At 53.2% G+C, this 20,131-nt stretch overlaps 10 protein-coding genes across 10 annotated transcripts; 6 read left to right on the forward strand and 4 right to left on the reverse strand.

Moving 5' to 3' along the window:
• Nucleotides 1–49: 49 nt before the first annotated feature.
• On the reverse strand, nt 50–2,042 carry CC84DRAFT_1199692 (uncharacterized protein; the record flags this gene model as incomplete). The annotated part of the gene is made up of 5 exons (XM_018181634.1): nt 50–81; nt 197–1,331; nt 1,416–1,613; nt 1,647–1,868; nt 1,908–2,042. 5 exons carry the CDS (start codon nt 2,040–2,042, stop codon nt 50–52), a joined length of 1,722 nt encoding a protein of 573 aa, XP_018030531.1.
• Nucleotides 2,043–2,553: 511 nt separating this feature from the next.
• On the reverse strand, nt 2,554–3,894 carry CC84DRAFT_362019 (uncharacterized protein). Its single transcript, XM_018185910.1, has 2 exons — nt 2,908–3,894; nt 2,554–2,845 (listed from the first exon to the last, which is right to left on the reverse strand). The coding sequence occupies exon 1, from the start codon at nt 3,771–3,773 to the stop codon at nt 2,952–2,954; it is 822 nt and encodes a 273-aa protein (XP_018030532.1). The 5' UTR covers nt 3,774–3,894; the 3' UTR covers nt 2,554–2,845; nt 2,908–2,951.
• Nucleotides 3,895–5,425: 1,531 nt separating this feature from the next.
• On the reverse strand, nt 5,426–7,045 carry CC84DRAFT_362032 (uncharacterized protein). Its single transcript, XM_018185911.1, has one exon. The coding sequence runs from the start codon at nt 6,794–6,796 to the stop codon at nt 5,852–5,854; it is 945 nt and encodes a 314-aa protein (XP_018030533.1). The 5' UTR covers nt 6,797–7,045; the 3' UTR covers nt 5,426–5,851.
• Nucleotides 7,046–7,264: 219 nt separating this feature from the next.
• CC84DRAFT_1180967 (uncharacterized protein) lies at nt 7,265–8,352 on the forward strand (the record flags this gene model as incomplete). Its single annotated transcript, XM_018180520.1, has 2 exons — nt 7,265–8,066; nt 8,138–8,352. The coding sequence occupies 2 exons, from the start codon at nt 7,265–7,267 to the stop codon at nt 8,350–8,352; spliced, it is 1,017 nt and encodes a 338-aa protein (XP_018030534.1).
• Nucleotides 8,353–9,070: 718 nt separating this feature from the next.
• On the forward strand, nt 9,071–10,682 carry CC84DRAFT_1190896 (uncharacterized protein; the record flags this gene model as incomplete). Its single annotated transcript, XM_018181148.1, has 2 exons — nt 9,071–9,092; nt 9,148–10,682. The coding sequence occupies 2 exons, from the start codon at nt 9,071–9,073 to the stop codon at nt 10,680–10,682; spliced, it is 1,557 nt and encodes a 518-aa protein (XP_018030535.1).
• Nucleotides 10,683–11,282: 600 nt separating this feature from the next.
• CC84DRAFT_1051882 (uncharacterized protein) lies at nt 11,283–11,997 on the forward strand (the record flags this gene model as incomplete). The annotated part of the gene is made up of 2 exons (XM_018173490.1): nt 11,283–11,738; nt 11,794–11,997. Coding segments are annotated over 2 exons (660 nt in total), but the record flags the coding sequence as incomplete, so codon positions are not given.
• A 991-nt stretch (nt 11,998–12,988) lies between these two features.
• On the forward strand, nt 12,989–15,000 carry CC84DRAFT_362126 (Zn-dependent exopeptidase). The gene is made up of 2 exons (XM_018185913.1): nt 12,989–13,342; nt 13,393–15,000. The coding sequence occupies exons 1-2, from the start codon at nt 13,210–13,212 to the stop codon at nt 14,694–14,696; spliced, it is 1,437 nt and encodes a 478-aa protein (XP_018030537.1). The 5' UTR covers nt 12,989–13,209; the 3' UTR covers nt 14,697–15,000.
• On the reverse strand, nt 14,840–15,581 carry CC84DRAFT_1222480 (uncharacterized protein; the record flags this gene model as incomplete). The annotated part of the gene is made up of 2 exons (XM_018183377.1): nt 14,840–15,214; nt 15,489–15,581. 2 exons carry the CDS (start codon nt 15,579–15,581, stop codon nt 14,840–14,842), a joined length of 468 nt encoding a protein of 155 aa, XP_018030538.1.
• Nucleotides 15,582–15,654: 73 nt separating this feature from the next.
• Nucleotides 15,655–16,727, forward strand: CC84DRAFT_1180971 (uncharacterized protein; the record flags this gene model as incomplete). Its single annotated transcript, XM_018180521.1, has 4 exons — nt 15,655–15,768; nt 15,906–15,989; nt 16,046–16,268; nt 16,510–16,727. The coding sequence occupies 4 exons, from the start codon at nt 15,655–15,657 to the stop codon at nt 16,725–16,727; spliced, it is 639 nt and encodes a 212-aa protein (XP_018030539.1).
• Nucleotides 16,728–17,602: 875 nt separating this feature from the next.
• On the forward strand, nt 17,603–18,908 carry CC84DRAFT_362281 (uncharacterized protein). Its single transcript, XM_018185914.1, has one exon. It carries the CDS (start codon nt 17,803–17,805, stop codon nt 18,787–18,789), a length of 987 nt encoding a protein of 328 aa, XP_018030540.1. The 5' UTR covers nt 17,603–17,802; the 3' UTR covers nt 18,790–18,908.
• The last annotated feature ends 1,223 nt before the right edge of the window (nt 18,909–20,131 follow it).

A 20,131-nucleotide genomic window follows, 5' to 3' on the forward strand; every position in this document is an offset into this window, starting at 1 on the left:
GGATGCTCCTCCCCAAGCACCCTCTTTCTCGTCTCCATCACTTGCACCTCTAGCTCTTTGGCCTCCTCATACCTTCCGTCACTATACAGAGTCATGGCACATTTCCTTGAAAGATTCAATCTCTCTTCATTATTATCATCTGTCAGACTATGCGACAGTGCATACTGGGCATGTGGAAGCAGCCGTCTCCACTTACTTCTATTATTATGGTCGTCGCTTGGGAAAACTTGGAGTAGCTGTGTTATAGTGCGTTGGGTCCACTGTTGGAGCCATCCCTGCGCTTGCAGCCGTTTGCGTAGAGCTTGATGCACTAGTCGATGAATATCAAGTGCTGATTCAGTAGGTCGCCTAGTGACGAGCGCATACCTGTGAAGTACTATGATGGCATCTTCCTTTGCCTGTGGCGAGGCTGCCTCTAGAAGGTCGAGTAAGATGTCTTTCCGGTTTACGCATGCAGCAAGAAAAAGATAGTCTGTAGCGAGTGCATTCTCACAAACGATCTGATCCAGGGAGGAAAATAGCGTAGTAGCCACAGGATCTGTTATACTAGCGCTCCGTAGTTGTTCTGTAGACGAGTTGCTGCTATACTTATCTAGCTGTGCTCGATAATTCTGCACCGTCATGCCGCTAGCATTTATACACGCTGCTGCTTGCACGACTGCTAGAGGTAGATACAACAGCCCCCCTAACAAGTTCTTAGCTTCCAGCTGCTCAGTGCTTGAAAGCGGCGTTGCCAAGCGGGTTTGCAGCATCTTTAGCGCCATATCTGGTGTCAGCTCTTGCAGTGCTATAATACTCTGTAAAGTAAGCGCCTTAGCTATGCCATAACTTGTTGTTGTGAAGATAGTAGAGCATAGGTTAGACTGCGGTAGATAGTTCACCAATTCTACCGCTTCTGTTGTGGACATGCCGCCAGATTGTAGAATAGTGTCCTCTACGTTGTCAAATATCAGTAAACACTGTCGCGCACTAATTTCTACTACACAGCGTTCTACAAGCTGCTTCATATCGGCCTTATCATCATCCCACCCAGGAATGCCAAGCTTCTGCGCAACACTTGCATATGACTGGTAGAGACTGTCTTTGTCGCTTACGTCCATCCAAAAGACTGAGCAGTTCTTCATATTTTGCCTTATTCTGTGCGCAACCTCGAGCGCGAGCTGCGACTTGCCTGTCCCACCAGGTCCAACGATCGCTAGTGTAGTAGTGGTCTGTTCGTTGCTAAATAGCTTTGCTTCTAGCTCGGCAAGCTGCGACTCTCGGCCTACGAAGCGAGGATTTTGTGAGAACGGGATGATCGATAGTACGTTAGCAGCTACGTCGACTTCTGCCTATAGTCTGCTTCGTGCACTCTCCTGTCCTTCGCCATACGCGGTAGGCATATAGATAGTAAGAATACTAAGCAGGCAGTATACAATGTCTTCCTCTTCAGTTGTTCTACGATTTTTGGCCCATCTTTCTCGCTCAGATATAGAGAACTGGTCCAAGGGGCAGTTACGCAATGCCGCAAGCGGGATGCTAGTGATCTCACTAATAAGCTGGCCGAGCGACGCTTTATCGCCTATGGGATGTCCTTCACGCGAGAAGAACTCGACTGACACTGGCGCAATAAGCTCTTGGAGGGTCCACCCTCAAGTGAACCATACACTTTTGCGGAACGAAGCCTCCCAGTCGTTGCGTTGGGCTGGCTCTGTTGCAGTCGACACTAAGACGTCTAATAGAAAGACGTAGCATCGTGTCGCGTTTTTGTACCATTGAAACATCGAGTTGATCGCCTTTGAGAGCTCAGAGAGGTTCCACTTGTCGATGCAGCAAGTGTCGATCCAGAAATATTGCAGCTTGTCCTGGGCTGCCTGTTTAGCGCAAAACTGGAGCTTTCAGTAGCCTTCTTCCCTCTCTTTGTAGACTCCGCTCGCTATGTCTTCAATAAGGATCTCGGATTCGCTCCATCTGTGCGACAGAATGGCATATGGCGGGATCGTCTTGCCGCGAAAGTCTGTCAAGACTAGCCTTCCTAGGGTGTTGAAGTGGAGAAGCCGCATGGCGTTTGCAGCTCGGGCTCGGTTTAAGGGAGGCGAGGCGTGAACGATTTTGTGTTGTTAAGAGTAGAACAGCATAGTCGCGACGGATCAAAGCAGGCAGATGAAGCTTATGCTGCTGTGAAGGCAGCCTGTCGAGGCAGTGCATGCGATCAGGCTGAGCGGACGCTCGCCACATCAAGTGCCCCAGCTCAGAGTCGCAGGTCTCAGCCACAGTGGGCGGTGCGGCACGCAGATATCTCAGTACGCTACTGCAAGCTGCCGCATGCCAAGGGCTGTCAAAGTCCGGTCGCACGCATTCTGACGATCTTGCCGTCCGCGCGGAGAAACTGCCGGGATGTACACTCCTTACCTTAAAACAACCTTTATTAACGCTGCCGTCTTAGTCTTTGCTACCTTAGCTTGTTTTCTAGCCCGCCGAGCTCTTCACAGATATCTATTGTCGCGAACGAGCTGGGGAGTGTTAGAGGAGAGTTGGGGACAGCGTTAACAGAGCGAGCGACAGCATGGTTAACGACAAGCTTTCCGGCGTCGGAGACTGATGTGCTGGGAGAATGAGAGCTGCAGAATGGATGCGCATTACAACTGTTTATATTCAAGAAAACTAGGGATAATCCGAGGGTCTGGAAGAGAAAGCGTCCCGTTACACCGTGCTTCCCGGTATGGTTGGACAGACGTTATTTGAAAAACTATCAAACCAGGCTCTGAAGCTGGGATTGTGCTATCGGAGGTTTCGCTTGACGAAAAATGGCCATCAGCGTGTGACCGCGTGACCCTGAACTGGTACCTAGGTACTGATCGTGGGGCTGAGATATTGAAGCAGTCAGCTAATCACGAATGAAAACGCTGCTTTCCCTTTGAGACATACCTCATAGTCCTCTGAGCCGTGACTGAGATTGGTCTATAGACCCCTCATTCGTTATTCTCATCGGAGTGAAGTTCGGCATTCCTGGCATCTCGCGCTTTGCGCTCATCGAGACGTGCACGGCTTCTCTCCACCATGGTGAGCCTTAAGAGAGGCCTGGTGGCATTGTCTAGCGCGTTGCACCACTGGCGATGCTCTGGCCACCCCCCTACGGTGCCTTTCCAGCGCGTGCTGCCATCGCCCCGCTCCAGATCTGCCACCTTCTGGAACAGGTGCCTTCCGTCGTTCGCTGTAGCTCCCGAAAGTAAGTTATCGACGGGCCGGTCGAAGCACATCCACTCAATGCGGTCCTCGTCCAGAAAACGGAAACCCAATGCACTCCCACTTGCCTGCGCGCTTCCGCGGTTTCGGAATATATTGAACAAGTACGCGACTTCAGTGAATCCAATGGGTACCTCGTCGCCATCCGGGACGTGGTTTTTCTCCTGACCATTCTTATCACAGAGTGTATCACGCGACTCTAGGCGACGAACGAAACCAGGTGTTTGGGCGGCGAACATCTCCTCGAATCGCGAGATTGGGAGAACTTGATGTGAGTAGTGGTACAGCTCGATCGTCTTCAGGTAGCTCCGGTATTGTATCTGCCTGAGAGGAGCGTGATAAGGGTTCTGTAAGGGAGCCATGATGACGGTGAAGAGTGTTGGGGTTCGCTCGGAAATCTGCAGGTTTCGATGTGAAGGCGTTGATGGGCGAGAGTTGCGCTTGGTATCTCTGGGTCTGACGGGTTTATATAGAGGCAGAGTCGTATGAATTACTGAAACGTGCTGGAAGTGAAAGGGTCCTCGTGGGTGCGTGTATTTAGTTGGCATGTTCGTGAGCACATGACTGGCGTCGGTTGACCTGTGTGATATCTACAAAATTCTATAGTCTTTGTTTCACCAATGTACTATGAAAATCGGAGAGCGAAATCAATCTCAAACCCGTGTAGCTAATAGTCACTAGTTCAAGCTCGATAGAAAATCGATGTGCGTGGCTGAGCAAGGTGTCTGAAGTCTTCTACAATCAATCCGTGGATCGCTTGCGTCCAGCGCAGAACTCAATAGCAACTATGCTTACGGAAAGCACAGACAGTTTGCAAGATGGAGCGCTGGGAAGAGATGGGTGTGTACCGCCTGTCTTTGGCCAGTTTCGAGAAACTCCCTAGCAAGCAAACACAATCCATTCCCGATTAACCAACATAATCCAGTAAAACCAGGATTATGAGCTCCAATCTGCTCCTTATCAAGTCCTTCTATTTAACTTCGATGTAGTGTACCGAAGAGAAGCTGTTAACTACTCACCTGTGCCATGGTTATGTTCTGAATCTCCTAGCCGTCACTACGGAGCCAGTAACCGCCGGCCGAGAGATTTAATAATCGAAAAATGATCTACACCGCCTCCGTGAAAAGGAGATGAAGCGTCAGGCTTTTATGTGAATACTTTGCAACCTCTGCCCCGACTGGAATGGTAAGCTTATTACTTCAATTTTGCCATGTTAGAAAAGGGGTACCTTTGACGGAAGCAGTATCGCGGTCAGAGCGGTGCCCCGAAATCAACGCTTTGATTGGTAAATTAGGTTTGGACCTTGGGCGATGGTGGTGGAACCTCTTTATAGGGATATATTCTACCGTAACAGGAAAGACTGTACATACAGGATTACTATAATGAGAAGCAAGCATGAGCTATGGACATCTTGATGTAAACATTAAGCCACCACATATCCTAAGGAGAATCAGAGCACAGGCCGAGCTCTGGGACATTGGATCAGACTTTTGGGTTAAGCTTGTAGAGAACGCGTGCCATAATAGTAGGAAGGAGATGGTTAGGTACCTGCTGGACTTCGGAGCTCATGAGTTAACTCCATATACGAAAACACCACTGAACAGAGACCGTAGGGGTGTGTCTGCCTCACGCTGTTTATCCACCAGGAGTCGCGAGTCTTCCACAGCCTGTATTCTTGTATCGTTCGAGGCCGCGAAGGAATTCTTCAGGAGGATCAAACTTGACATGCCAGACTCCATCATCATGCGGCTCTCGATCAGGGGGCGCAGCTGACAGTCCTGTTCGATGGTTGTGCCATCGTCGTTTCGATGATTGGTGGAGTCAGGCGGTGGCAGCTAGGGAGATGCCCGGGGTCTTGCAAAGGATTGGCGTTCGTCGATAGAATGATCATTATCAAGCACATAGCTTTTGCGGCGTGAAGCTTTGCGGACGGTTTGCGGTCTCGGGTTCGGCCAGTGTACTTGGCGCCTTCGGGCCAGAATTTGGCTTTCTCCCTTTCCTGCATCACTTTCATCAGTTGCAGAGACATAATTACACAGTAGTTACGCCCTTTCTCGAGTGTTGGCGCCCTGACTGTTCAGAGGTCTCGAAACGGGTCAATGGGGGAACCTTCATGTCCCCTCCACGAATACCGTACGAAAACTACATTACATCCTATGGAAGACCGTGTGAAGCAAACCATTCGCACTAGCGAGTGCCAGTGTCAGGACTGGGCAATCGCGTTCTACCTCTAGGTGCTTAGACACATAAGTAGACATCTCATTCGCACAGCCATTGCTCACCCTTCGTCGCCTAGAATTAGCTGCACTAGCTGTCTCCTGTCTCAGTATAATAGAAGACCGCGTAGGCAACTGGTCGTAGACTCTGCTGGTACGCTTCTACCAACTACTCACTGTGCCCAGAGTTCACAAACACCTCAAGAACGCTCGGATTGGCTATACCATAGGTATCACGTGAACAGTATACAATCATCGGGCACCATTGTGTTAAAGAAAGAACCGAAAATATCTTCATTGCAGCATGAACTCTCCGCTCATGGTAGAGTGACGTTCGGCCGGGACCCCTCTGCAATGCAGACAACTTCCTGAACAAACAACCTCAAACCACCTTGCACCTACACCCCAACCTACCACACCATCCCCGTTCCTAAAGGACTCCTTATACAATCCACCATCACATCCCTGGCCCCCGCCCTCGCCCTCACTGCCGCACTCCAACTCCACCCCATCATCCTCTTCCTCTCCGCCTCTCTCAACGGCCTCTCCACCGCCAAATTCGTAATCGGCGCCGGCAGCCACTCCGCCTGGACCTCGCTGCTCCCCTCATCCACACTCTCGCAGTCCGTCTCCACAAAGTCACTCTCCGCGCCGCCATCTAGCCGCTGCTTCTTCGCCACCGGCAGCACATGCACGTGTGCTGGCGCAGCGCCGCCCTGGCTGTCGGCCTTGCGCTTGAGCGCCTTGTCCACCGTGTACTGCGGGGACGTGGGGCCGTATTTGCGCTTGTGGGAGGGGTGGGAGGTGGTGAGGTTTGGGAACGGGGACGGGGGCTTCGTCGTGGGCGCTGGGAAGATGATTGGGGCGCCGGTCGCGGGGAGATGGCCCAGCGCGGCAAGCTCGCGGTCCACTTGGGGGCGCAGGCTGCTGTAGACGGTGCGCAGGTGCTTCATGCGGGCTTGGGCGTCGCGGTGCTCGCTGGGCGTGGTGAAGAGGCCGTAGTCGAGGCCATGGAGGATGGATTCGAGGCGGCGGGAGAGGGTGATTAGGGTGCCCATCTTGTGGGCGAGAGCGGCGGGTAGGGGGTTGTATGAGTTTGCGGGTTTATTGGGGGTTGGTGGTGCTGTGAGGGCTGTGGATGGTGCTCCTGGAAACTCGGTAGGCTGTGGGGCTATGGGGCGGAGAGCGGATTTCTGATGGCGAGGGATTCTTCGCTGGGACTTGTGTGGCATTGCGGTGGAATATGAGATTCTTTTTGACATCAGAGAGGGTTTATCTGAGAGATGTGTGTTGTGTGTATGTATATCGCGGTGTCGTAGCTGCAGTTTCGATGAGCAGGACGAGCCATATACCATCGAAGTGAGTGGGAGAGGTCTTATTGGCGTTGAAACGGCGTTCCTATCACATATCCATGCTCTTTGTCTATCTGTCTAAGTCAGGAAGATAAAGGATGATTGTTCTATATTAGAATAGCAACATCCACCCTTCAAGCCTTGTTTAGATGCCGCTTATAACCACCGAACAATCGAACAAAGCTAGTTCAGTTTCCTTAGATTACAATGGCAATGTACGACATTGTATAGGATATACCAACTTCCGGTTGGTTTGTGGAATAAAAGGAGTCGATGCGGTGTCCTGTCCCATTCTTCAGCAAACCAACATCCACCCACATCGACTGACTACGGCATCCCCAAAGCGTCCAGAGTATTGCTGCTGGGCAGCATATCGACAAGACTCAACGCTTTCGGCAAGTCAGTTCCATCTTTCCAACTAGTCAGGTCACAGGTTTGCTCCCTCTTTTCTATTCATCGCTAACGTTAGCCATGGCCAGACATTACTCGCACCGATCTTCGGGGGACCATGCGAAGAACAGGCACCACGAGGGGCGCTGTGATCGCCGGAACGACTACTACGAGCCGACTCGACCGACACGTAGGCAGCCCTCGGGTGGCGACTACTGGTCACAATATGCTTCTAGCGGCAGCTACTCTTCGCGTAGATCGTCTGGTGGTTCCTCACGTCGGCAATCCGCTTCGGGTGGCTTTCTTGCTCGTCGATCTGTGGCGGGCACCTCTTTGTCCAGGTATTCTTCACCAATGTCCTCGATAGATGAGATTCGGTGCTCCGACTGGGAACTTGATATGGAGTGGTATTTTGACTCACTGAGGCAGGGCCCTGGTGGTCAGCGGGGGCTCGATCCAATCGTTGACCATCCCGACGTCAGGCACGACCGCCAGAGAAGAGGGTACCTTCATCGCAGTGAGTACGTCGCCAACCAGTTTGACGTGACATTGCGGCATGTACGAGATCTGCTCCACCACATGCACGATCACTACGACACTGTAACGTGCTACAGCATGGGCCTCCTGAAAGCCGGCGACATCATCTATTACATCGAACCATTCGTCCTTGGTTTCGATCAAATGGATGAGGGCGAAGCGATTCAGGTACTCGGTGGCACCCGATTCCAAGCGGCCGTGCAAGCTAAGGGCAGGTTTGGGATTGTCACACACGTGATTGGCAGACAAACGTTGAAGGTAGCACCAATGTACACTTTCAACGGTGACGGATTAGCCAGCAAACCTCCCTCGGTACGCGATGATTACATCGAGCTCGGCCTACATGGTGAGTACACCTGGGATTGGACAAAGCCCAATATGTCGCCGACGGTAGAGAAGTTATTCTGCTCGCTGAAGGCAGGCTCTGCTGTGCACCTGGTGACGAGCAGGGTGACATTGACCTCGCAGATCTTGATAGCGGGTTCTATCACGCCTCATTCTCTGGACTTGTTGAGGAGTGCCATAGTTCATGCCGAGGTAAGTGCTGGATGGTAGCAGGCAAGGCTCAACGGATAGTGAAATGGCAGGAAGGGCAGGTTAATGTGGAAGGTCGCACAGGCCGCGACGGCTAGGTCGGGGACGATGACGCTCTTTAGCAGTAACAAGTTCCCTTTGGTCAGGTATAATAAGTAACATAACAATTTACCGTAACCCGCTTTTCTTGCGAGGATTGTGGTGCTAACGAGGACGCGTAATGGGTTGATACAGTTCTCCGCAGTAAGTGTCAAGTCGTGGACCCTGAACCGCAGAATCACGGATGGTTCGACGCAAGAAAAAAAAAAAAAGAGAGATATGAAGAGCCGGGATCATGGCGCAAGGCATATACCGGCAGGCTGCGCCCGTTGTACTTCCGCGGCCTTGAGGGCTGTGCGGAACGCGGTGGATCGTGAGACGCGCGTAGTGGCATTGCGATGGTAAGTTTTGTACGATGAGCACCGGGCCATTGCGACGCCGTGGTACGTGCGTATGGGTTGAAGGACGTTTGAAGCGATGTTGGTTCGGCCGGCGACGAGTTCAAAGGTTGTGGATAGCTGCCGTGACAGTTGAAGGGATGTTCCAAGAATAGCGCTTCCCTTGACGAGGGAACGGCGACGGGCGTCATTGGCGGGGCCGTGCGCTAAGCAAGCTCACAGCCGCAACCCAACGCCTCCGAAACGCGTATGCTCGAGCAAAGAAGCTCGTCTTGGATCTTCTTAACACCGCCCACGCCCGCCACGCCCGCCACGCAGCAGACCGCACCCGACTCTCGCTGCCTCCGTTCTGTACCAAAACCAGGCGGAATATGACGCCATGCTAGACGAGGCCCTGCCCAGTATGTATGCAGCCCCGCCTAGTTGCCGATGGCATGCGCTAACACTCGCCGGCAGCTTTCTTCCTGAAGCCCTCGGCGGACAAGATCAAGCACCACGAATCTTACTACTACACCCAACATGGCTCCGAGCCAGAAGCCTCGTACTCGCTTACGGGCATCGACCCAGCCTCCAACGAAGCGCGAAACACGTACGCGGTAGCTCTCTTCGACGCTCACAACCCCGACATCCTGTACGGAGAAGTGCTCTCAAAGCCAGGGTGGTCCCAGCCGTCGCTGTCGCAGGACGACATCCGCAGGAACGGCGGCATCCCACCCCCTCCGCAGCCCATCTTCCCCACCGAGTTTGCCATTCAGCTCTACAACCCAGACCAGCAGATCCTCGTCAAGCAGCAGACGACAAAATGGAGCTCGACTGTCTCGTACGAATTCAGCATGCCGCAGACCTCCTTCCGAACGCCTAGCTCCTCCACTCTCGACCGCACCATGAACGACCCCGGTGCCGACGCCACCACCCCGCAGATAAACTTCGCATGGAGGAAAGAAGGTAGGCTTGGCAAGGACATGACCTGCTACCTTACCGGCAAGTCTACCGATGTCGTGGGCAAGAAGGCGAAGAAGAACAAGGAGCCGGATATTGCAGTTGCCTTGTTCTCTGGGCTGAAGGAGATCACCATCATGGAGCCGAACCTCTATAGGGTGGAAATGGAGGACTACAAAGGTCTAGAAGTGGTCATCCTGCTCGGCGGTGCCGCCATTCGGGACCTCTTCTTCAGCAACCCGCGCGAGTCGTACCACATCTTGGACCCCAACACGCGCAAGAACAGCGGCGGCATTCGGACACGAAAAGGCTCGTCGCCACTTGAGCCGTCAACCGTCATGCCACCCATAATGACGCCCCAGCCGCCAGCGCAACCCCAACGGCCTGCCCAACGGCCGGTCCAAAATATCAGCAGCCCTCCCGCGTCCGGGCTCTACAACCAGCCATCCCGCAACACAGCCAAACGTACGTCTCTCCCTCCGCTGAAGACTGAGAACCAACCCGGTCCGCGGCTTGATCCTCGGCGACAGTGGGAATTGGATGCCGAGACGGCGCGACTAAAGGAACAGGTCGAGGCCGAAGCAAGAGAGCAACGGCGACAAGCTGAAGCACGGCGGAAGCAATTAGAAGAAGAGGAAGAGCGAAAGACGCGGCGGTTCCTCGAGGATGAAGAAAGGCGGCGAAAGCACGAAGAGAAGGAGCGCCGGCGGCGACAGGCTGAGATAGACCGGGAGACTGAACGGCTCCGGAGACAGTTCGGAGATCAGAGCAATCTCCTACCTCTCTCACAACACCCGCAAAGACACTCCGTGCCCCTTACCCAAGGCCCGTTCCATCGTCCTCCTGTACCTGCATCGCAGCCGCTCCGCCCTGGTCCCTACCTGCAGCCTCCCGGGCCCCAGGCCACTGGGTCACAAAGCGCGTACTTCAGCAACGGCCTTCCAAAACCCAATGCGCAGCAGAAGATGAAGAAGAAGAGCTTCTGGGGCTTGCGAAGCTCGAGCGAATCAAGTACGACTACCTTGAGAAAAAAGCAGAGTAGCATGTTTTAGTATGATATCCATCTGCGTCGGCGTTCAATAACATTGTTTTGTGACTAGGGCTGGACAGCATGGTGTTGCGCGCATTGCCCTATGGACATAATAGGCATGCTACCGGTATAGATTTCCCACAAAACTTTACTGCAACTTCAAACATACCTTTTCAATTCACTACTTTCACTCATGTATCTGGCCGCTTCATCTGCTCGCAGTCTTTGGTGTCGCTCCTGGGTTTGTTTCCGCCGCCTAGTGAAGCCAAGCCGCCAAGCAAATTGAGCAAGTTTGAGTGAGAAAACTTCCTCACGAGCATACAGCTGCAGAGCCGACGGCAAGGGTTTGAGCTATAGCTGGCGCCACCGGGAGCCCTCAGAAGTGTTTGTGGGATGCCTATTGGTGCCTTGGGGCTCCCAGAACCCTCACATGGGGCTCAGTTGCTCAGAGCTACACAAGCGAGCTGTGGAAAGTACGAGGCACACGGCAGTAGCGTTGCTTCTTCAGAGCGATGGGATGGATCCAAAGTATAAAGAGAGAGAGCTGCAGCCTCGCTGGGCCATTCGAAAGTAGGACGATTCTGAGCCCATCTTTAATTGATCTCATCCGACTACCGCAAGGATGCTTGCCTCTACTCTCCTCCCTCTTGCATCCTTCGCCGCGCTTACATCTGCACATTTCCACGTCCTCTACCCCGAATGGCGCGGTGACTCGCTCAGCCTGGACACTGCGTCGCAATGGATCTGGCCTTGTGCAAACGTGTCCGAGACCACAAACGGCACGCGAACTAAGTGGCCTACGGCTGGCGGCTCAATATCGATCAACGGTAGCCACGAAGCTGCCTTTACCTACGTCAATCTCGGACTCGGCGAGAACGTGACCAACTTCAATATCTCACTCATCGACAACTTCAACCAGACTGGTAAAGGTGTGCTCTGCCTGAAGGATGCTGTAAAAGCGGCGCTCGAAGAGGGCTTGAAGGCTGGCAACATCACGGGCGGAACAGATGGATTGGATGGAAAGAATGCCAGTCTACAGGTCATTCAGATCAGCCACTCGGGGAGCAGTCTGTACAACGTGAGTCGCTTTCCAGTCCTGAGGATAGAACGAGTGGCATACTGACATGAGACAGTGCATGGACATCACGTTCAGCAAGGACGCAAAGCCCCTTGACGACGACCAGTGCAAGAACGGAACAGGAGTAGGAGGCGCACCGATTGGTGCGTCGCAAGCCCAGGAAGCGGAGCCCTCTGGAACCGGAAGTGGGCAGCCTGGCGCCGCAAGCTCGATCAAGCCGTTCATTGGCAGCAGCGTGCTTGCTGCAGTCCTCGCGATCGCTTTGTTGTGAAGGGGGCTGCTCGAGATGGGTTCCGCACAGCGGAGGCCCAAGGTCATGCGATATATAAAAAAAAGATACCAAGTTATGAGCAAATGAAGTAACGATTTGGCCGGAAAGTTGATCCTGCTCGCATGATTTGAAAGCTGATCGTGCCATTGAACTTTTGCGGATTTGAAAATTGAGTACACGTCCATTCGTAGAAGAGAGCTGCCACCGTAACATGTCTCCGGATTCTCGATTCGCCAATGGCTTTACCGTGCAGTCCTAGCGTCTGGGGTAATGAGTACTGTGCTGGCCCCGGGTACAACGTATATAGAGACATGCCGCTGCAGATTGCCACATTCGCAGTCACTCTTGGTCGCCGCTGCACGACTGCCTACACCTGTCCTCGCTGTGCGGTTACGCAAGATCCATAGCATATCGCTCGCGCTAGGTTACTGTTACAACGTGCCTACCCTTCCCCCTTTGCTCGCTCTGAAGTGCTCTGGAACCACTTGGGGAGTAAATGAGCATGTACACAAGGTAACAGCGACTTCAAGCGCAGCACAAGAGGTCGCATGAGCAAACCTCCGCCAAGGCCATGTTCCGGGCGCATCTCGTTAGTTTTGCCAGTTCCGGGAGGTTGTCGATCAACCGCGATCCAGGTAAACAACCGTCCACTCCGCCACACGTCCACGGCGGGAGGGCGCAGTCGCAGCTCGCCTACGAGCGATCACATGGAGCGATCCGAAACACGCCTCTTATCGCAGCCCCAAGCATCGTCGTGAGTCCTTAAATGACAAGACTTCGGATCGCCACCGGAAACGGCAGGCCACGACGATGGCGCGATCTTGGGCGGCAGGACGACGTCGACTCGTATATTGCAGACAAGACGCCGGCCAGGAACAACGCGCCAGAGTAGCAGGTGGAAGGGATCGCATAGACACACTCGGCCATTCACAGAAGCCGCCCAGTGCCTGCCCAGAACAGTCGATCCGCTAGACGCTTTGGAGAAGGTGCGAGGGTGTCTAGCGACGTGGCCAAGCCGCTGATTGGCCGAGATAAACCCACCGCGCTCACAGCATGGTACCTGGGTTGTGATGGCCTGTAAGGAGAAACCACCGCCCGATAGGACAACGACCTCGCGATGGGAGCATATAGAGAGAGGCACTGCCCGCTGCTCAAGGCCGTGCTACCCGCTCGCATCCTTCCAACGGTCTCGCCGGAACAATGAAGTACTCTTTCGTCGCCTCCCTGCTTGCCTCCAGCACCGTTGTGCTTGGTGAGCTGGTGCCGGTGCACTTCAAGGCTCCCAGTCCAGCCCACTTCCGCGACGTCGTCCGCAACGACACGTACGATTTTGGTGAGCATCTATAAAAGTGCGGTACCCAACACATGTACTCACTACCACAGGCTGCAGACCGGTTGCGCAACCCACTGAGGATGGCCAGTTTCGCCTGGCTGCGTGGTTGAGCGAGCCCCAGATCGTGGAGCTTGAGAAGTTCTACGAGCGGGACGCTGAGATCTCAATCAAGCGCCACCTGGTGAAGAGGGCAGCGAATGCGCCCATTGGAACCGGCGACCGTTTCTCCTCTGGCACCGTTGCTCCCAAGGGTCTTGGACAACAGGCTTCGGGCACCACCATTGCGAGCATCATGAACGTGAACGAGATCACCTCGGCCCTCAATGCGCTCAAGAGCACCTACGGTGTCAACCTACTCACGCTGGCCAGCAAGACCTTCGAAGGCCGCACGCAAACCGTGGGCTACGTAGGCGCTGGCACAGACAAGTCGGCATACCATCTCTACCTCAGTGCCGGTATCCACGCACGAGAGCGCGGTGGTCCCGACAACCTCATTTACTGGATCTCAGATCTGCTAGCTGCCAATAAGGCCGGCACTGGCCTAACATACGGGCAGAAAACGTACACCAATGCGCAGGTCAAGAGCGTCCTCACCGCTGGTATTGTTTTCTTCCCTCTCGTCAACCCTGACGGTGTCGCCTACGATCAGGCCAACGGCAACCTGTGGAGGAAGAACCGCAATACCAAGTCCGGCAGCAGCGGTTCCTCTGTAGGTGTCGATCTCAACAGGAACTTTGACTTCTTGTGGAACTTCAAGAAGTTCTTTGCCTCCAGCGAGTCTCCAGCATCCACATCTCCCTCCTCCGAAACCTTTTACGGCACCGCAGCTGCCTCTGAGCCCGAGACCAAGAACCATGTATCCGTCTACTCCAACTTCCCCAAGATCCGCTGGTTCATGGACATCCACTCTGCAGTTGGGGACCTGCTCTACAGCTGGGGTGACGACGAGGACCAGACTACCACCTCTACCATGAACTTCCAGAACAGCGCATACGACGGCAAGCGCGGTCCCGTCGGCGACACCGCCTACAAGGAGTACATCCCTTCGCAGGATCTGACCAACATCAAGAACGTGGCGTCCAAGACCGTTGCAGCGATGAAGGCTGTCGGTGGACGCTCATACAGCTCCCAGCAGGCCGTCGGTCTCTACCCCACGTCTGGCGCTACTGACGACTACGCTTTCAGCAGATACTGGCAGGTCTCTGGCGCGAACAAGGTCTACGGTTATACGCTCGAATTTGCGCCCTCGGGCAACTTCTACCCTACGCTTGCCGAGTTCAACACGAACATCCTGGACACCAACGCTGGGTTCATGGACTGGGCACTGGCTGCTATTGCGGTCGGTCTTGAGTAGCTGTATAGTGATGTTCAAAGTAACATAAATACTGAATTTTAATTCATGAATGACTTCACGTTGCAATTTCCCACAATAGACCTCTAAGGAAACCTGACGTCTAAATGGACAAAAGTCCATCCGCGGTCATCACTGTACTTGGTTCACTCCTTGAAGGTGCTTGCCTGGAGGTAGGCGAAGACTGAAACGGCAGTCGCTCCGGCCACAACGCCTAGCATGGCAGATTTAGTGAATCGTCCCACAGTATAACCAATAACACCAGCAACAAGGATAGCCCCAGCCATTCCTGCTACAAGGAGACAGTGACTAGCCTCACTACGAATCAAGATGGCGTGGTAGTGGCCATCTATGCAATTCTTGGAATTGAACTGGGGATTTTCGCGGAGAACAGCTGCTCCGCTGCCAACGAGAAGAGACGGATTATGGAACGTTTCGGTGAGCTCGATGAGCGGCTGGATGGATGCAACAATGATACGACGGGGGTAGTACTGCGCTTTCGGGTCGGGGTTGGTGGTGAACTGGGCAGATTAGCGGCTTTGTGCGATACCTAGGCAGAAGAGGCGTAGCACGCGGTATGAGACGGCGGGGCAGAGAGAATAGAAATGAATCAGGAAAGGGTCCCGGAAAGGAATAGCTGATTCGAATGTGATGAAGGCAAAGCCCTACACCCAAGCGAGCGACCTCCCAATTGTTCCTCGGCGACTCCAGGATCCACACATGACGAAGGCGTAAGTATTCCGCCAGAATTGAGGACTCACACCAGGCTAAGGGATTAAAGCATATGCAGCTTACCGAAGATATGAAAGCGTCCTCGAGAATAGAGCGGGTTTGAAACAAAAGAACGGTCGGTTTTGTGTCTTTGTATGCTTTCCTGATAGCATGCATGGCGGTAATACCTGTCATCCCACTGTGCAGTTCCACATTATAAACGCTATGGACGCCGTTTTTCAGTACAACGATGGACCATTGGAAGTGGTGGTTGCGTGAATTGCCGAAGTCTCGGCCTGCAAACGGCGATGTAGGGATTGAGGCCACGGTGGAAGAGATCTCCGCAAACTCGTTGCTTGTGGCTGTACGTTCAAGTGCCATACATTCCGACGCGTATAGATGATCGCGAATTGACAAAATTAGTGATCACATATACCCTTCTAATGAGGGAGCCAGCCATCGACTTCCTAGAACATGTCACATTTGCTCTCGTCTACTTAGTACGCAGGAGTTTTGGATGAACACGTCGAAAACTTAAAGTTTGGAGGCCGTTGCGGCCAATATAGCGCTCAAGACTTGGCTGTAGTGAGCTCTGAACTAAACAGGACCTTGTTGTCAGAGAACGCGAGAAACTTGTCAAGATTATGAGAGACCTGGTCGAAATGGCCATGAAGAAGGATGGAGAGCCACCCGCCATTTTCGATGTCCACACAATGGAGCTGCTGAGAGGACGCGTGTACAGTAATTTTGCACAACACATAAACGGGTCCGATACTCGAGAAAAGACTGCTCCGGCAGAACTCTGGAAGTGGTATCTGATATTCAAACAATTGCAGCCAGATGCGAAGGTGCCTTGGAATCCATGTAAGCTCTTCCTTCCAAATTGAAAGGTCCCTATGTGTCTGAAGAGGAATGGTCATAGGAGAAGAGGAATGGTCCTATGACAGATGAACCAACCTGAAGTAAGATTCCTCATTCTGACGATGGGGGCGAGCCCTAGCGGTTCCGATACACTTCAAGCGTATCACAATACCAGTCTACATCTCCTTCCTTTGGCCTTTTGCCACCACACTCTAGATTGAGGATCCTCTGCTGGTGCATGGAGTCTTTGTTACCCGAGTCTCGCAACACGCGGCGAGCCTTCTCACCTATCGCATACGAGTAGCTTACACGGCCTTACTGTTCAAACATTGTAAAGCGGCGGATCGCAAAGAAGTGTGGGCGCCTCTAAGAAGCTGCCGTGACTATGTTGAGAACCCGACATCCGCAAAGGGCACTTTTCGTTGGCTCGCGCCATCGAACACCTGCCTGTGTGCGAAGTGATGGAGTTGTTTTGCAGTCAACAGCCATGCTATGCGGAGACACTGAGGCTTCTCCTCTGCTCCGCCATATACAATCAGGATACCAGCAGTACAGTGTTCGGAGCAGTGACAAGAGAACTTTCCGCTGTTGTATGTTTCAGAAATGTTCTTACTTGTTCGAGAGCGGTTCTCTCGTGAAACTGCGCATGCCTAGTTGTTGCAGGTGGCTTGTACAGAGGCGATTTCCCCTTTTACACAAACTACGGCAAGCTAACAAGGGGACGATAAAAGGCAAAATAAACCCACGGAGGGTTAGGAGGAAAAGAAAGGAAACATTTGTATGTAATTTTAATTGCGTTATGTCTTTCACATACGTCCATAAGCCTTGGGAAATTGGTTCTGGTGTCTGGCTAAAAGATTCACCTGCATACCATAAATACCCGCGCTAAACCCTTCAGGGCATCGGGCGAGTTTAGTTCAGGCAACCAGCTTTAGCGCGAAGCTGCCTGATGCCTCAAACTATCTCAAATAGACTTGCAGCTTCGCTGTCTTGCCTTCTACCTGAACGATCCTCGGCATCCGCCCACGCAAGTTGTTGTTCTCGACATTGACAATGTATGCAAAGCCGTTCGGCACTGGCCGGCCGCTTGTGATTTACGATCGAAGTATTCTGGAACAGCGCAAGAACTCCATGCATCCTTCAATCCTCAAATACGCGCCGGGTATCCAGGAGTTCCCGGAAGAGTTGATTAGGTAAACCTTCTTGGCATATTTGTTTGGAAGCTGGATTTTGATCTAGGAGCAGGACTGCTACGACCTTGAAGGAGGCTGAGATTGAGTAAGGATCGTGAGATAGATGATAGGGAAAAGCTGACTTTCCCGCAGATGTAAGGAGCACGACCGGAAATTCAGTGATTTGGGGCACGCGTTCTTTGACGCTAGGGACGATGATGCGAGAGTGGATGAGCTCAGATCTGAGATAGAAGAGTGTAACGTGCGAGAGGAAGCTCTGCAAAAGAACCTCGTAGCCAAGAGAAGGTGTGCAATGCGGATTACATCTCGTAATTTCCTCGACTGTGGAGCACGAAGAAGCTCAGATGCTGATGATCTTCCGCAGTAAGTTCCTCGCTGCGGCGATTTCGCACTCTCAGACCTACTGCCGTAGCCTGAGCACGAAGATTGTCCAAACTTTGCCGCGCGAGGTCCGCGACATGATTTACGTCTATTTGTGCGACCGGATGCCGCGAGTTTCAATCAGTCCCATCAAAGATACGCAGAAGGCACCGTGGCGCGGCCTAGATAGCATTCAGGAAGCAGAAACTGCTGGCTGGGCGTACATCCATCGGATCGAGACCCCACTTCCCCATCTATTCTCCCGCAAATATCTCCAGAAAGACTTTCTCTTCGAACTAGCAGCAAGTTTGTACCAAACGGCCACATTTCACATCTGGGACGCGGACGACATCGTCGATTTCCTAAACCAGGACCTTCTCGGCGCCGGCTGCATCCCAAAACGCCACATCAGGAAGCTGTCCCTCGTTGTCTTCACCGACGAGCACGGCTCGCGTTGCCGCTCGAAGCGCCAGATCCGCGAAAAAATCGCCCCACTCGCCCACCTCTTCGACATTCGGCACCGCAGCGGCTTCCACCTCGACCTCCACCTGTGCATCCACCGCGCAAAGCTGCGCCCCAACGTCGCCCGCTTCCACCAGCTGCTGCTGCCGCAGCTGCGCGAGCTGCTCGACGCAGGCTTCGCGCTGCGCTTTCCCCGCATCAAGTACCACTACGACGTGCATCGCCGCAGCGACAGGTCGATGGCGAATCAGCTGCAGGCTTCAAACTCGCGGGATTCAGAGGATTGGGTGGTCGATGCGGCGGAGCTAGATGCGTGGGAAGAGTCGGAATATGTGCGTGATGCGTTTAAGAAGAGTGCGATGCATCGCGGCGAGTATTCGGGGGATGATTATGACGGGTACGACTCTGAGTTTGAGGAGGAGGAGGATGGTGAAGGAGAGGAATTGCCTGAGGACTTTGTGGATGGGGATGTGGACTCTGATGATGACGGGGGGTATGGGTCGTATTGAGGGCGGGGGAACCAGTGGGACTGAGCGTGGATATGGTCGTTATGTTTAGCGAGTACTTGTCGCTTTCGTGCTGCATTTAGGATCGTAGTGTTACAGGACTCTGCGCACGCGCATTCCTATGGCTCTTGTACCTTAACAGGATAACTTCGTCAAATCACTGCACTTTCCACAGCGACAGTTGGGCTGCCTAGCTCACGCGAACACATGCCAGAAGAAAGGTAATATCGCCATGACAATGCTCACCCGAAGTACGAATCCTTCTCTTCATCCCGGGCCTTCTGCTTGTCTGACCTGCGGTCGGGGATGGCCGGGTAGCCAGGCGTCACTCGCAGCTCGAGATCCGGCCCTGTGTTTCGGGTACCACAGGCGCCTTCCGTTCTTTTCGGTGACACCATCGTCTCTGATAGTGCGCTGTCGTGGTCCATCTTGCGGCGCAGGTGGTGTCGATGCCCGTGGGACAAGTAGAAAGGCAGACGTGGAAGTTGACTCTCGAAAGTCTGGAGTGGATTGCGCTACGTTCACGCGCAATCGTGGTAAAGCGAGAAACCTCTTACGGCAGGCACGTAACAGCACTGCTTTCGCGCTAGCGCCTTTCTAGCTTTTCTAGAGGCCCTACGACACAGTCTCATAAAGGAATTAGGAAGGCTTCAGAAAGATAGTTCTGAGAGCCAAGAGAGTATTGGGGACATGAAAAAATACTCGGACACTGATTTATCCCATATCGACTAAGGATACACTTGCAGCTGCAAAGGGCCTCCTAGGGCGTTAGCACCAACGATGGAGAGCAGCGGGCCATGTCCATCATTACACTAGCTAGTCTTCTATAGAGCCTCCAATGAACCTTACTCGTTCGCGTTCTTCGGTTAAGCTCCAATGATACCCCATGGTTGCAATCCTTCTCTTGTGCTTTAGGCGTACTTGTTTCTTGCGTAACGAAACAAGATACCTCTCCTGCCCGGTATCACACCATATCCCACCCACCCTGTATGAAAGGGCCCATCGCCTCGTAGCATCGCATGAAAGCACCAAGCCTTGCACATGTAATCGGAATTCTACATTGTTGTGGATACCACGACACTTTTCCAAAACGGGTCAGCTGTGCGATCCGTCCCAGTACCTGCGTATGATTTGTCCACTAGATTTCGTCCGGCAGATCGGCATAATTCTTTCCACCGGTGGCCGATTCGCGCTAGCCCAAAAGTCGATGATGCATGTCGTATCGGCGGCGCCTACGCTATGAAACGGCCCACGTATGGCACTATAGCCTTATATCAATCGCACCTCGACGTGCGACTTGCACTTGTTCGTCCAGCATCTCTCACTTCCTAGCTGTGTTTTGAGT

Source organism: Paraphaeosphaeria sporulosa, assembly GCF_001642045.1.
Source record: "Paraphaeosphaeria sporulosa strain AP3s5-JAC2a unplaced genomic scaffold CC84scaffold_13, whole genome shotgun sequence".
NCBI classification, from domain to species: Eukaryota; Fungi; Ascomycota; class Dothideomycetes; order Pleosporales; family Didymosphaeriaceae; genus Paraphaeosphaeria; species Paraphaeosphaeria sporulosa.